The sequence below is a fragment of the Grammomys surdaster genome, unplaced genomic scaffold (assembly GCF_004785775.1).
Source record: "Grammomys surdaster isolate TR1022 unplaced genomic scaffold, NIH_TR_1.0 126187, whole genome shotgun sequence".
NCBI lineage: Eukaryota > Metazoa > Chordata > Mammalia > Rodentia > Muridae > Grammomys > Grammomys surdaster.
The window spans coordinates 2,501,451-2,514,769 of NW_021620993.1; the positions used below are offsets into that span (position 1 = coordinate 2,501,451).

General features: G+C 47.5%; 1 protein-coding gene across 1 annotated transcript in view; it reads right to left on the minus strand.

Annotated features, from left to right (window-relative positions):
• Positions 1 to 13,319, minus strand: part of Evc2 (EvC ciliary complex subunit 2) — a 95,561-nt gene that overhangs the window by 47,809 nt on the left and 34,433 nt on the right. The window contains exons 9-11 of the mRNA XM_028758207.1: positions 7,364 to 7,603; positions 5,140 to 5,315; positions 2,299 to 2,458 (exon numbers count right to left, since the gene is read on the minus strand). Coding sequence (XP_028614040.1) covers positions 2,299 to 2,458; positions 5,140 to 5,315; positions 7,364 to 7,603 — 576 coding nt within the window. The remainder of the gene's footprint in view (positions 1 to 2,298; positions 2,459 to 5,139; positions 5,316 to 7,363; positions 7,604 to 13,319) is intronic.

A 13,319-nucleotide genomic window follows, 5' to 3' on the forward strand; every position in this document is an offset into this window, starting at 1 on the left:
TAAGAAAGTCCTCACCTGCATGAAGATTACCACAGGTGCCACTTGTGACAGTGGGTCCACAGGCTCTATGCTGTTTAAGAAGCAGAAGCATCACTTTTCCATCTGCCCCTGCTGTGACCAGTGGGACCAGTCATCCAGTCCTCCAATATATTTTTAATCAATTTATTGACTGCATGTGTCTGGCAATGTCCGTGGCCTTGGGAACACAACATATAGCCATTGCAGAGCCATTATACTACTGAGTCACTCACAACTGCCACACTTATTAAAAGTAACTGCTAAAAATAACATCTGTGAGAAGTGGCCAAAACCTGTACCAAGGTCTGGAGTCCAGCCCTTATTCCAGACACTAACCTTAGATGGGGACAACCCATCTAGGAAATGTGGCTCTGGGCTCCTGCTCTTGGTCACCTTAATACCTGAAAGGGGTGGTGCTGGTGACAGAATGTTCTTCAGTGATCAGAGTCAGAAGCATGACTTTCAGTTGAACAGAATATGTTAATAAAAAGCAGTTTCTAGGATTTCCTGAGCAGGCTCTCAGCCTTGGTCAGAGAACCTTCTTTTTGCAGTACAAGTGGTTAGTACAGAGATTCATAACTGGTCACTTTATGAGAGACAGTGGCTGTGTTACGCCCCTCCTGTGATGGAACACCTACATCCTATTTACCCTCAAAGGCTCAAGAAACATTGGGAAAGAGAAGCAGAAAGACTGTAATGTAAGAGCTGGAGGACTTAGCTGGAGTTACCCAGACACGACAAGGAGTTCTCAACAACTGTGCCTATAGGCACAAGCCCTACCTTAAATCAAACCATTGAGTCAACATTCTGACATGATGAGGGAGGGGCTCACAATGCCCCATTCCTAGCTGAGGAGCTACAGGCAATCTACAGGTACAGGGGAGAGTCAGCTTTCATCAGAGATGTGATTCCTGGTGTATAGCCAGTGGTGCAGTGGTCAGCCTTATGATCATGTGAATATGAACAACACTAATTACACTTAGTATGGATAGGGGGAAGACATAGACAGAGAGATGTATACACAGAGACACAGAGAGACAGAGGGATGGCTCAGTGGTTAAGACTACTGGCTGCTTTTCCAGAGAATCTGGATTTAATTTCCAGCACCAATATCATACCTTACAACCATCTACAATTCCAGTTCCAGGGACTTCAATACCCTCTTCTGGCCTCTGTTGACAGCAGGGAGGCTTATGGTGTGACACATATACATGCAGGCAAAATGACATACGCACATTAAAAAAAAAAACTAGAAGACATAAAGTTGAGGGGGGATGGGTGGGGAAGAGGGCTGGGAGGGATTAGAGAGAGAAGTGAGGGGTGGAGAAGATCAAAATGCATAGTATTCATGTGTGAGATTATCAAAGAATAAAAAAAAAAACCAGTATCCAGAGATGCAGCTGAAACCCCTGGCTCTCCATTCTCTCCTCTCTACCCAGCTGAACTGATATGCTACCTTATGTCACCCTGGGATCTTTGAGGGCCCATGTGACTTCTGAATCTGTCTTGATAAAGCTCTGAGTACTATGTCAATTCCAGTGGTTGCTTAACATTCATTTGGCCACCTGCTAAACTATGGTCTGCTTTCCCAAGCTCTCCCAACAAGCTTCCTAAATCACAAACTCAGGGTCCACCTTCTCTTCCCAAAATCCTTTTAATCTTCTCCTTGGTCTGAATGTAGAGGGTCAGCCTCTAGGCTGGCATTCCATGCCTCCTTGAGTTGGCCCTGCTTTTAGCTAGCTCCCCTCCAGCACTGGCCTCACCCCTCCACAGACTCCAGCCCCATTCTGCTCTCTGCTTGCCAAGTGCAATAGTGCACTCTGGTTTTAGTGCTCAAGCTTGGAAGACAGTGCTGCCCTGCTGCCACAGCTTTGCGCTCATTCCTCTTGCCTGCTTAAAACATCTGTTTGTCCACAGGTCCCATCCATACTATGCATGTTCTGGAAAGCCTTCCCTGGTGAAACAGTGACTGTCACTATTGCACCTCATAAGGATTAAAGATGTCATCTTATCTAATACACAGCACTAATTAAACATAAAAAAAGTCAGGATCTATCATCTTCCTCTAATTCCCTTCCAGTGCAGACATTACTAGTCCACCACAAACTCTACTATACTGAGACAGAGAATCCTCCTTCACATAGCATTCTAAGAAGTCACTACTAATCAACCACAGATGGGAGATCATGATATCAGCTTTGATCATCATGTGCTGACAGCGATGGCTGTTACTCTGTGAGAAGGGTTCTCTGGAGATGAAGATCACAAGGCCTCACATACCTTCTGCAGAAGCTCTCGCCGTCTCTTGGTTATTAATTTTTGGTGGAGCCTTTTCTTTTCTTGCTTTAAGTCATTGTCCAGCTTCTGTTTTATAGAAAAAGTTTCTGTCTGTGCACGCTCCAATAGCATTTCCATCTGATCTTCATCCAAGTAGCCAGCCCTAAATGGAGAAGATGGAAAGTTAGGGAAGGTAGGCTCCTTCCCTTCCCTCCACAAGCTGGACTACTATGTGGTGGGCATGTAGTTTTTATTAGGTTGGTCTAAGCTGGAAACCTCCAGGAGGAGAAGTTGCTGCTAAGACACAAGTATGGTATCAGCAGAGTGAAGTCAGGGTGCATAGAGATGGAAGGAGAAAGATCTGATGGGTCAGAAACAGGCAGATGCTTGGAGTGAAAAAGATGTCTGCAGAGACCACTAGGTATGAAAAGCGTCTCTTTCCAAGAAGAGGAGATCAAGAATCCTGGGTCAAGAGGAGAGAGAGACAAAGAGGGACTGTGGTCACCGGGGTAGTGACTCAGATGCTGTGGTCTGAATGTTTCCTTCAAAATGCATGATAAAATTTAATTTCTCATGAGTTTTAACCAGTGAGGTAAGTCAGAAATGGCCAACAAGAGGGGAAGAGAAGTGACAAGGATGGACTGTGTGTGTGCGTGTGTGTGTGTATGAGAGAGAGAGAGAGAGAGAGAGAGAGAGAGAGAGAGAGAGAGACAGAGAGAGACAGAGAGACAAAGAGAGAGAGAGAGAGAAAGAGAGAGACAGAGAGACAGAGAGACAGAGAGAGACAGAGAGGCAGAGAGAGAGAGAGGAGAGGGAGAGAGAGAGAGAGAGGAGAGGGAGAGAGAGAGGAGAGGGAGAGAGAGAGGAGAGGGAGAGAGAGAGAGAGAGAGAGAGAGAGAGAGAGGCTATAGCTGCAGGAGTGGGTTATCTGTGAAAGAGGGGTCTTATTCCCTCGCCCCCTTTCTCTTTCAAGCACTGTCATCATGCAAGGCCTTCTGCATGGCCCAACACAGGGGTTGGCCCTCAGTAGGTGAAGTCTTAACCTTTCCATGATCCAGACAGAACATACACCAAATAAATTCACATTATGTCCAGTCCATGGTGTTCTACAGCAGCAGCAGAAAAGAGACATCTCCAAAATATGGGTAATATCCAACTCGTGGTGTCCCAACTAGAGCAAACTTACACCACCAATTTGAGCCTCACAGCTTACTGTGTGTCAGCTACACCTCCCTGACCTTCCAATTGGATTCACACGTCAGCACCTGGGTCCTGTGCCTTCTAACTGAAACTGACATACAACAACCACTTTGACAGGTGGAGGGACTTCCCAGCCTCTGTGACCAGTGAGCCAGTCCTTATACTGGCTCTCCTAGTGTCTGTCCTGGTGTTTCTATTTGTCCTAGACCCTTGACAAGTATATGCTTCTGCTACCACTTCCACTTCCCCAGCCTATCTGCATCGCTTGGCTGTGTCCCCAGTTCTACACAGCTCGGACGATACTGACAGAATGGGGGAAGAAGGAACAGAAGCAGGTGCTTTCAGAATGTAAGTCAATGACTTGTAGATAAAGTGGTTGCATTTCAGAAAGGAGGACTTCCAGCTCAGATCCTAACATTGACGTGAAAAACTTGGCATGGGAGCAAACATCTGCTGCCCCAGGCAGGAGAGGGGTGGGGTGACAGTGGTGGTGGTAGTGAGGCAGGTAGAGATAGGCGAATGCTGGCAGCTTTCTGGCCACACAGGATAGCCAATCTCTGGGCTCCAGATTCAAGAAAGAAAGAAAAAAAAACCATCCTGTCTTAAATAGTAAGGTAGAAAGCCAGAGAGTAAAACACTCAGGACCAACTCGCAGCCTCCATATGTATACATACACACCATGCACCCTCAACCAGACAGACAGGCAGACAGGCAGACAGACACACAGTAAGAAAGAGAGAGAGAGGGAGGGGGTGTTTCTGTGCCCAGTATTTAAAACAGAATTTAAAATAAGATGTATTATGGCTTTCCCTGGAAGCTGCTCAGGGCAGCCAAGCAGCTGCTGTTTCTTCAGGCTGAGGCCAGGAGCCCTCCTTTCACTTCAATGAGCATTAATTAGGAATTCCAAGCAGACTGCAGTGATAAATCCATTATCATCTCAAGATGGGCACTGCCTCCATCATTTGCATCTTACTGAATCTTTATTAACTCCAGCAGAAAGCTTCAAAGTCCCCAGAACATGACCTGAGGTGTAGAACCAATTCACAAAACCATTTGCGGTCACAAGTGGGCCAACCTCACCATCCTGTCCCTGTTTGTTTCAGACCTAGATAGCACATCTCACTGTTTACAAGGAGGCTGTCTCAGAGCATGGCTGGGCAGGGACTGAGACAAGAGGCATGGGGGAGCTTCTGAGAGCCCTGCTTGGCAGGACTCACCTTACCCTGCATGGCCAATACTAGTCCTGAAGGGAGGGGGGCTGTCCCACCAACAGTCAATGCAAGATTTATAGATTTATCTTCATAGATTTATCCAGAAAATGTGGCTCAGAATTTGCTCCTCCAAACAACCCAAGACAGGAGCATGAAGCCATGAGTCAGAGCTGGCAGAAGCTTAGTGGTGGGGACATTGGGTGGGGTGGAGACATCATTCCATCACACGGTTGTCTTGACTACCATGTATGTTTTTAAAAGTCTACTGGGAGGAAATTTTACAAGAAATGAATCTCACGATGAGCCAGATGACAGCATTTGGCCATAGTTGACAGCAAGGACTGGTCTTGAGAGCAGGTCAGCCTCCGCCTGGTGTTGGGCAGGAAGAAGGGGACAGGGTCTCTGTATCCCTAATGAGGCTACACACTCTTACCTCTCATGTTTATGGATGAGGCTTGTTAGCTGGGCAGCCGCGGTGTTTAGCAGCCCTTGCACACGGGTCTCCATGGCCTGCAGTCTCTGGACCAGGTACTCTCTGTGGCCAAACCTCTTGCTGAGATGGTACCGCTTGGTGGCCTGGAAGAAGTCCATCAGCTCTTCCACACACTCCTGGTTTACAACATAAGATGTGTGCCTCATCAGAATGCTAAGAAATGTCTCTGTGAATATTTAAAGTATGATTTTTCCTTTGGGAAGACGGTCCGCAGACCGACATTAGGGTGAAGACCCTGAACCTCAATGCTGTAACACAGGCTATACGGAGGAGAGATGAGAAGAAGAGTGTTTTGAGAAGTGCCCTGGTGACTGGATCAGGCACCACCCCCAAGTACTACCCCTAAGCAACATGTCTGCATCACCAAACAGAACCCTATGTGTTATCTATCTCATCGTTCACTTGTGCCCACCATTCACAGCCCAGCTGGGGATGTCCCACAGCCTTACACTGTGGGACAAGTGTGGATATTCTAGGGTCAGTCAGCCACCTAGCCAGCCCCATGGTGGCTAAGGAGACAAAACAGGCAGGGCAGGTGCAAAGAACAGCAGAAGGGAGTCATAGTAACACTTGCTGGCTAAAGTATGTGTGTCCTCTGGGATATCTCTGGGTAAGAACACTCTGAGCCTCTCTCTCCCCCCATTTCAAATGAAGGAGAGAATCATTATTCCCAATCTACAGATCAGGAGACCAAGTCCACAGTACATATCACACTGCTGGAAATGGCTGAGCACTGATGAGGAAATCCAGTTCACATAAAGCTGCTGGAAGTACTGGGTTACAGACACTTTTGTCCTGGAAAGCCTTCCTCCAAACTCACCATCACAGTGACAATACTGGTCTTTTCATAGCGGCTGCAACAGTGGCTATCCCAGCAGGCATTGCTGCCTCTTTCTGTGGAGACACTGGATATATACTTGAGACCCACTTGAGACCTGTGACGGCTGGACAGTCCCCTTTCTACATAATTTATGACCTGTCTATGTTCTAACATGTGAGATTGGCACTGTCCAGCAAGACACTGTATGGTCAGGAACATAGAAGCAAAGCTGGCCTTCCCCTGGGCCTTCCAGGTACCAGAGTTCCCAAGCCAGGATTATTGCAGCAACACTCAATCGGTTTCTGGATCTGATGAAGTCAGATTCCCAAGCCATCAGGAGCTTCACAGCCAGCTCCAACACCTGGACAGCGCAGAGTGTACTTGACACTAATGCTAGTGAGTGGGGTGGGGCACTTTATTTTTTTTTTAACAATGTCATGTACTCTTTTCCAGTGTCTAGTACTAGGCATCAGTGCTGTGCATCATGGGAGTGTAGTACTCTCAAGAACCGTTCATACTTTTGTGATTTTGTTTGTGAAGTCCAGACATCTACCTGAGCAGCTACTAGCACAGGGGTTAGTGGGCAAAATCTAGTTCCATGCAGAGAAGTGGTGTGTTCCCTCTGAGCATCTTCACAGCTTCCTAACAAGCCTGGATGATGACTTCTCCTCTCCTGTCTCACAACAGACCCCCTCAGCCTCTGTAAGAACCCCAAATGCTAAAGGTTGGCAGGTCATTCTCAGCTGCCAATACCAAGGCTTAGAAGATGAAGGCTGAGTCCTATAGCCTCCAGGCTCCTCTGTTGTTCTAAGTCATTTCAAAGTCAGGAAGTTTCCCACAATACTCTGAGCCTTTTGCTCAGAGACCTACCGTCACTATCAACCAGAAACTGGTTCATTTATACCCCTGCTTATGGGCCAATCTAGGCATAGACCCTAAATCCTACATACACACCAACTGGTATAACTGGCATGTGTAGGGGCATCAGCTATTATCTAGTGGTGTTGGTGCTAGTGTGTGTGTACTGTGTCAGTGTGTACGTGTGTGTGTGACACATTTTATGCAAAGCACACACTTGCCAAGGATCACTACTACACCAGGACCCACAGTTGATACAGGAAGAATCAGAATCCAGTCTAAGTCAGCCTGAACCCATGGCTTGCACTACGAGCCACCTCTGTTTTCCATACCAGAAACTGACTCCTTTATCAGGAGGAAGAAGAAATAGAAATCTCACTGGTTCTGAGCACAGAAGGAAGACAGAACTAAGCTCTCGGAGGGAACAAATCACTGAGGGTTTAGAGAACAGCTCTCTGCTGGAGCAGGCCTGAGTGCAGGCAGTACCTGTGTTTTAGAATAGTCTTGCTGCAGCATTTTAGCTGCCTCAGGCCTCAGTTCTCCTTTGGCGACAGAACTCTGTATCTGGGTATAGACGATGCTGTGTAACTCGTTTCTCTGGAAAACAACCAGCTGCCTGTGTGCTTGGGCAAAATCCTCTGCTTGGTGCAGAGCGAGGGACCTCTGCATGTCCTCCTGCTCCAGCCCATGGAGGGTCCGCAAAAGGTTGCTGCACTCTGCAGCAGACTGTGGAGAAAAGAGAAACCTGTGAGAGGCAGACAAACTGAATGTGAACACACACACACATGTACCCACGAGTGCATATATGCACACAGATAATACACATAGGGAATGGACACACAGCACATTCAAAACAGACAAACGATGAACTACAAACACACACACACACAAACACACACACGGTATTGCATGCACATGTCATGCACAAGCACAGTGTATGTGTACATGCAACCACATATGAGCCATGTGCAATATATATGTATGTGCATGTGCATGTCTGCACAGTTGTACATTTTCACTGTGTATGTGCATGTGTGTGCACACAGCAGTACATCTAAAGGCAGGCAAGTGTGTGTGTATACATGATACTTACACAAACACACAACAGCATACACACACACACACACACACACACTCACACACACACACACACACACTCACACACACACACAAGCTGACAGCTGCTGAGTCCTGGAAAGATGCCATTCCAATCCATCCTTCCTTGTTATCTGAATTTTCTGCCAGAACAGCTGTAAAAAGGAAAGTTCACAGTGGGCGGGCATGTGCCAATTTGCAAATCAGATTGCTTGAACAGTGTCTGCAGAAAATGGAAATCGCCAAAGTATCAACGGATGGCACAGTTAGACTCACAAGATAACTCCTATCCCTTTCACTCCCAGTGTCAACGAGGAGAAAAAAATGCCGGCCATCAGGCCTGAGCTCAGCTCCTCAGGGAAGAGAGAAAGAGCTCCTGAGAAATGGTACTTGGCTGCCTGTGTTAAGATCTGGGGTGGCTGCACCCCATAGCCAGGACACCCATTCCTACCTTTATAGGTAGATGGGATCATAGGACCCCAGTGGATATGCCAGGTGACACTTCCATGTGAGAGGGTGTAAACCCACCTCTGTGTGTGTATGTGTGTGTGTGTGTGTGTGTGTGTGTGTGTGAGAGAGAGAGAGAGAGAGAGAGAGAGAGAGAGAGAGAGAGAGAGAAAGGTGTGTGTGTGGTGTAAATGCACATATCTGTATGGCGTCCGGAGGTCAATACCCAGTCTCAGTCTCCCTCCTGAACCTGGAGCACACTGCTTCAGCTTCACGAGGGAGCCCTAGGGATCTGTCTCTACCCTCCCAGATGTTACAGATGTGTTACAGCCATGCCTGCTTCCACATGGGTGCTATGAATCCAAACTCCAGTCCTCACATTGCCACAGCAGGCACTTTACCCTGACCTGGTGTCTTGATGTAATTGGATCCCTCTTTTATTATCTGTGGGTAAACTGGGGTTGAGGGAAGGCCCCATTGTGGGTGGGTATGGCTATATCACATGAGACCCCTTAAGGGGGAGTGGAGTGAGTACTCACTGAAAAGAGAGACAGTCTCTTTCCTATGAGGGTGGCAGAGTTGGCCCAAGGCCATGGCTTAGAGCCATGGAGTTCATGGAGCTGACCGACAGAGACAGCAACCACACCAACGTCTTGGGTCCTGGGCCAGTGCTCCTGGTGCCTGCTGCAGTTAGTGTGGGAACTTAGAACAGGAACATGGCGGAGGCCAGGAGCTAGCCAAGCAGCTCACCTTTTCTAATACCTCCCGCTACAGCAACCCTTTAAGGTCTGGATTCTGGAACCACACACAGAGAAGGCAGCATGCTACACTGCCAGAAGAATGGCAGGACAGGTGAGCATGCGTGTGAAGACAGAGCACGGTCTGAACTCCAATCCTTTAAGGAAAAGCTAAAGCCATGAGAGTTTTTGTTGTTTTGTTTTTATTGTTTCAAAGTTTTAGGTATTTATTTATTTTATATGGTGAGTGTTTTGCCTGCATGTATAGATGTGTACCTGGTATCTCCTGTACCACCTGGAACCACATGTGAGCCTGGTACCAATACATGGATGCCTGGTACCTTGGAGATCAGAAAAGGACATCATACCCCCTCTTGTAAGCTACCTTGTGGTGCTGGGAATCGAACCCAGGTCCCTTGGGAGAGCAGTCAGGACTCTTAACTGTTAGTCTGTCTCTCCAAGCCCTTGTTTTGTTTTGAGAGAGAAGGTCTTACATATCCTGGCCTGGCTATGAACTTACAAATAGCTGAGGCTGCCTCTGAACTGATCCTCCTACTCTGTCTCCCAAAAGCTGGGATTACAGGCATAAGCTACCATGCTTAGAGAAATCCACATATTTAATGTAAGGTTTTCTATTTTAGATGTTGTCAGTAAATGTGCACTAGTAAAAGCAAAGTATCAGATCCCTGCACTCCCCAGGACCAAATCTCTACTTAACTTTCCAATGTAAGAGCCTTTTCATGGAGAGGAGGCGTGGCCAGCAGGGTGCCTCAGCCAACCGCAGGCTGGCTTTGAGCTGTCCCAGAGCTGCACCAGGGCTCTAGTTCACTCTATGTCATCCGAAATGTGAGGTTATGATTCCCTCAATTATGCTTCTTGTACTATGCTCAGCAAGACTGGCAGACTATAAAACTGTTTTATAAAAACATGCCTATCAGGGGTGCAATGTCAAGTTCTTACACAGAAGGAAACATTCTCTTCCAGAAGCGTAAGAAGGAGTTTGGAAGCCTCTGTGGACCTAGGCAGGATACAGGTCTTTAAATAGTCAACAGTGCCTAGGTACAGAAGATGGACCACCACACACCCATTCTGTGGGTGTCTGTAGCATTTCCAGTGGTCTGCTACCACTGTTGGGTACTATTTATATCAAATGAAGAGGATAAGGGAAGCCAGGACTTCAAGTGGTCTAGGGAAGCTGAGCTGTGAAGTTCTGCTTTCCCGGGCTTCAGTTTCCCCACCTTCAAATGTATATATTTTGTATGCTTTGTGTCCGAGGTTTCCCAAAAGATGAAGCCTCAATTTGACACCATCTAGAGTCACCTGAGAAGAGTCTCAATGAAGAATTACCTTAAGCAGGTTGGCCTGTGAGTGTATCTATGGGGGCTTGACTTGATTGCATTAGTGTGGAATGATCCATGCTAAGAGTGGGCAGCACCATTCCTTAGGCTTGGATCTTGAACTGTGCCAGAGCAGAGAGAAAGGGCTGAGCACTAACAGGCTTGTGTTCATTTCTCTGTGTTCTTGAGTGTGGGTATCCTAGGACCAACTTCAAGTGTCTGTGGCCTCAACTTCCCAATCAGGATGGACTATAAATACCCTGGAACTGTGAGCTGAAATAAACTTCTCCCACTAAGCTACTTTGTCAGAGTACTTTATGATAGCAACAGGAAGGGTGTGGTGGCCTGAAGATGAAATCCTCCTAGAGCTGACTTGCTCCTCCGGTGGTGGTGCTGTCTGGAAAGGTTATGGAACCTTTAGGAGGTGGAGCCTTGCTAAAGGAAGTGCGTCACTGGGGTGGGCTTTTAGGATCTACAGTATGGCCCCATTTCCTGTTCTTTCTTGTATGTGGAGAAGGTGTGATTGCTCTGCCTCTTCACTACCAGGCCACCCTCCCTCTGTGCTGCCAAGCCTTCCCTGCTATGATGGAGTCTATCCCCCTGGGACTGTCGGCCAAAACAAACAATTTCTCAGTTTGCTTTTCACCAGGGCATCTTATCACAGCAACAAGAGAGTAGCCAAAGCAAAGTTAACACGCCAGCACCCATGCAGGGTTGACACAGGCACTGACTGAAGCCCTCGCTTCTCTTTATCTTTTCATTTATACTGAGCTTTTAGCTGGCTCATGAAGACAGAGGCATCTGGCATATTGATGGGCCGCCTTGTGATGTTTCAGTGTGAGGATACACCGCACAATGTAGAGCCAGGTCCACCCAGCTACCTCCTCCAGCATGAATCGTCTCCTTGAGGTGAAAACACACAGATCCTCTGGCTTTTAGAGATGCACAGTCTGTCAAGGTGATCCGAGACCACTTAGCTGTGCTATGGCCAGTAGATCATCTCCTCCCTGTGCCTTCCTGTCCAGGCACCACCAGAGTGTCTCCTCTGCTCTAACTGCCTCAGAGTCCAGAGCCCAACCTCTCCATCTGGACCAGAGGCTCTACCACATATTAACTTACTTTATATTAACTTACTTCACACACAGTCTTCTGAGGCGAACAGATGAGAAATTAGCATCTCTATTGTTCAAAAGATGGAGAGGAGACCCAGGGAGGCCCAGGCTTCTGGAAGAGGAGAATGAAACTCAACCCCTCCCCCACCAAAAAAAAAGGGATCTGGAGCCTTTGATCATCAGGGGACATGCTCTGAAAGCCATAAGGAATAGATATTACTTTGTAGTACAGGCTAGCTTATTCTATTTTTATAGAGAAAAGTTGAAAACGAAAAATCAGAACAAATTCTGATGAGATGATACTGGGATCGAATCAGTATGCAGCAAGTTAAGCACCTTTTCTCTGAGTACCTTGCTTTGGGAGATATGGCTGAACCACAGTGATAGAGCATTAGAGAAAGGGGGTGCCCAGTGAAGCTGGAGTGGGCAGAGTAACACCCCAAAATTCATGCATATGTCTAAGTCCTGACCCTGTCACTTTCAAGGGTCTTTGCAGGCTGAACCAAGTTAAGGATCTCATATCCCAGCTCCTGAATCAGATGACAAGTGTCCTTACAGGAGACAGGAAAGAGTGAACAGGGTTCCAGGAAGAGGCCATGAGAGGACAGAACAGGGGTGAAGTGACTTAGCTACAGCCCGAGGAACACATGAAGCCACCAGCAAAGCTGTCAAACAAGGAATCTTCCCCCCCACCCCACCCCCAACACTCCAGAGGGACCTGGTCCATGCTGACACTCTGAATTGTATTTCAAGACTTCAAAACCACAAAAGAACAAATTCATATTCTCCCTCTCTCTCCCTCTCTCTCCCTCTCTCTCCCTCTCTCTCTCTCTCTCTCTCTCTCTCTCTCTCTCTGTCTCTCTCTGTCTCCCTCTCCCTCTCTCTTTCTCTCCTATCCTCCCTCCGTCCTTCTTTCCGTTTCTCTGTCTGTCTCTCTGTCTTTCTGTCTCTGTCTGTCTCTCTCCCTCTCTCCCCTCCCTCCAGACATCAGATGTATGGCACCTTGTTCTAGCATCCACAGGGGAACTAGTATAGCACCTACACAGGCCACAAGCCCTGCCCTAAACAAGATAGCACTGAGGTAAGGCAAGCCCTGGAGCAAGGGAACAGGTGGAGCACAGTGAACCCTGACTGTCCTTTACTGCAGTAGTATCTGTGCTGAACACTGAGCGGCCCTGAGCCACCAACTGAGAGCTTTTTATTCATTTCTGTGGCAGGAGATAGCCTGTGTTTGCAAGGCAGGTGGAGCCTGGAGGCAGCAGTCAGGCACTCTCTCTAGGCTGCTGGGCCTGTAGGGGACACAGGTATTCAGATGTGTGCGGGCATAGGTCACATGGTCTGGACAACCATCTCTCTTACTGGGAAGACAATTTAGACTTGCTTGGCTGTGCCTGGCAGATGATGGCTTCTCTCAGGGTGACAAGTGGTGCCCTGAATACATTTCTCTTCCCACTCTGAAGGGTGCTCAGAGGACTTAGGATACAAGGGCACCATGTACAAAATCAAGATAATTGTTTAACAATGTCTTCCAAACTAACACTCTTTCCTAGAGGGAGGAGAGAGGCTCATAAGACTCAAGAAGTAAACAAAACCAGCTAAGCTCAGAGAGTAAATGAAACTCACAAGGCTCCTCCCCAAAGTTACAGAAGCAGTAACACTTGTTTGGGAGAGGAGACTCTTCCATGGAACTGCCTGCAAGTTGAGCAGGGAGCCC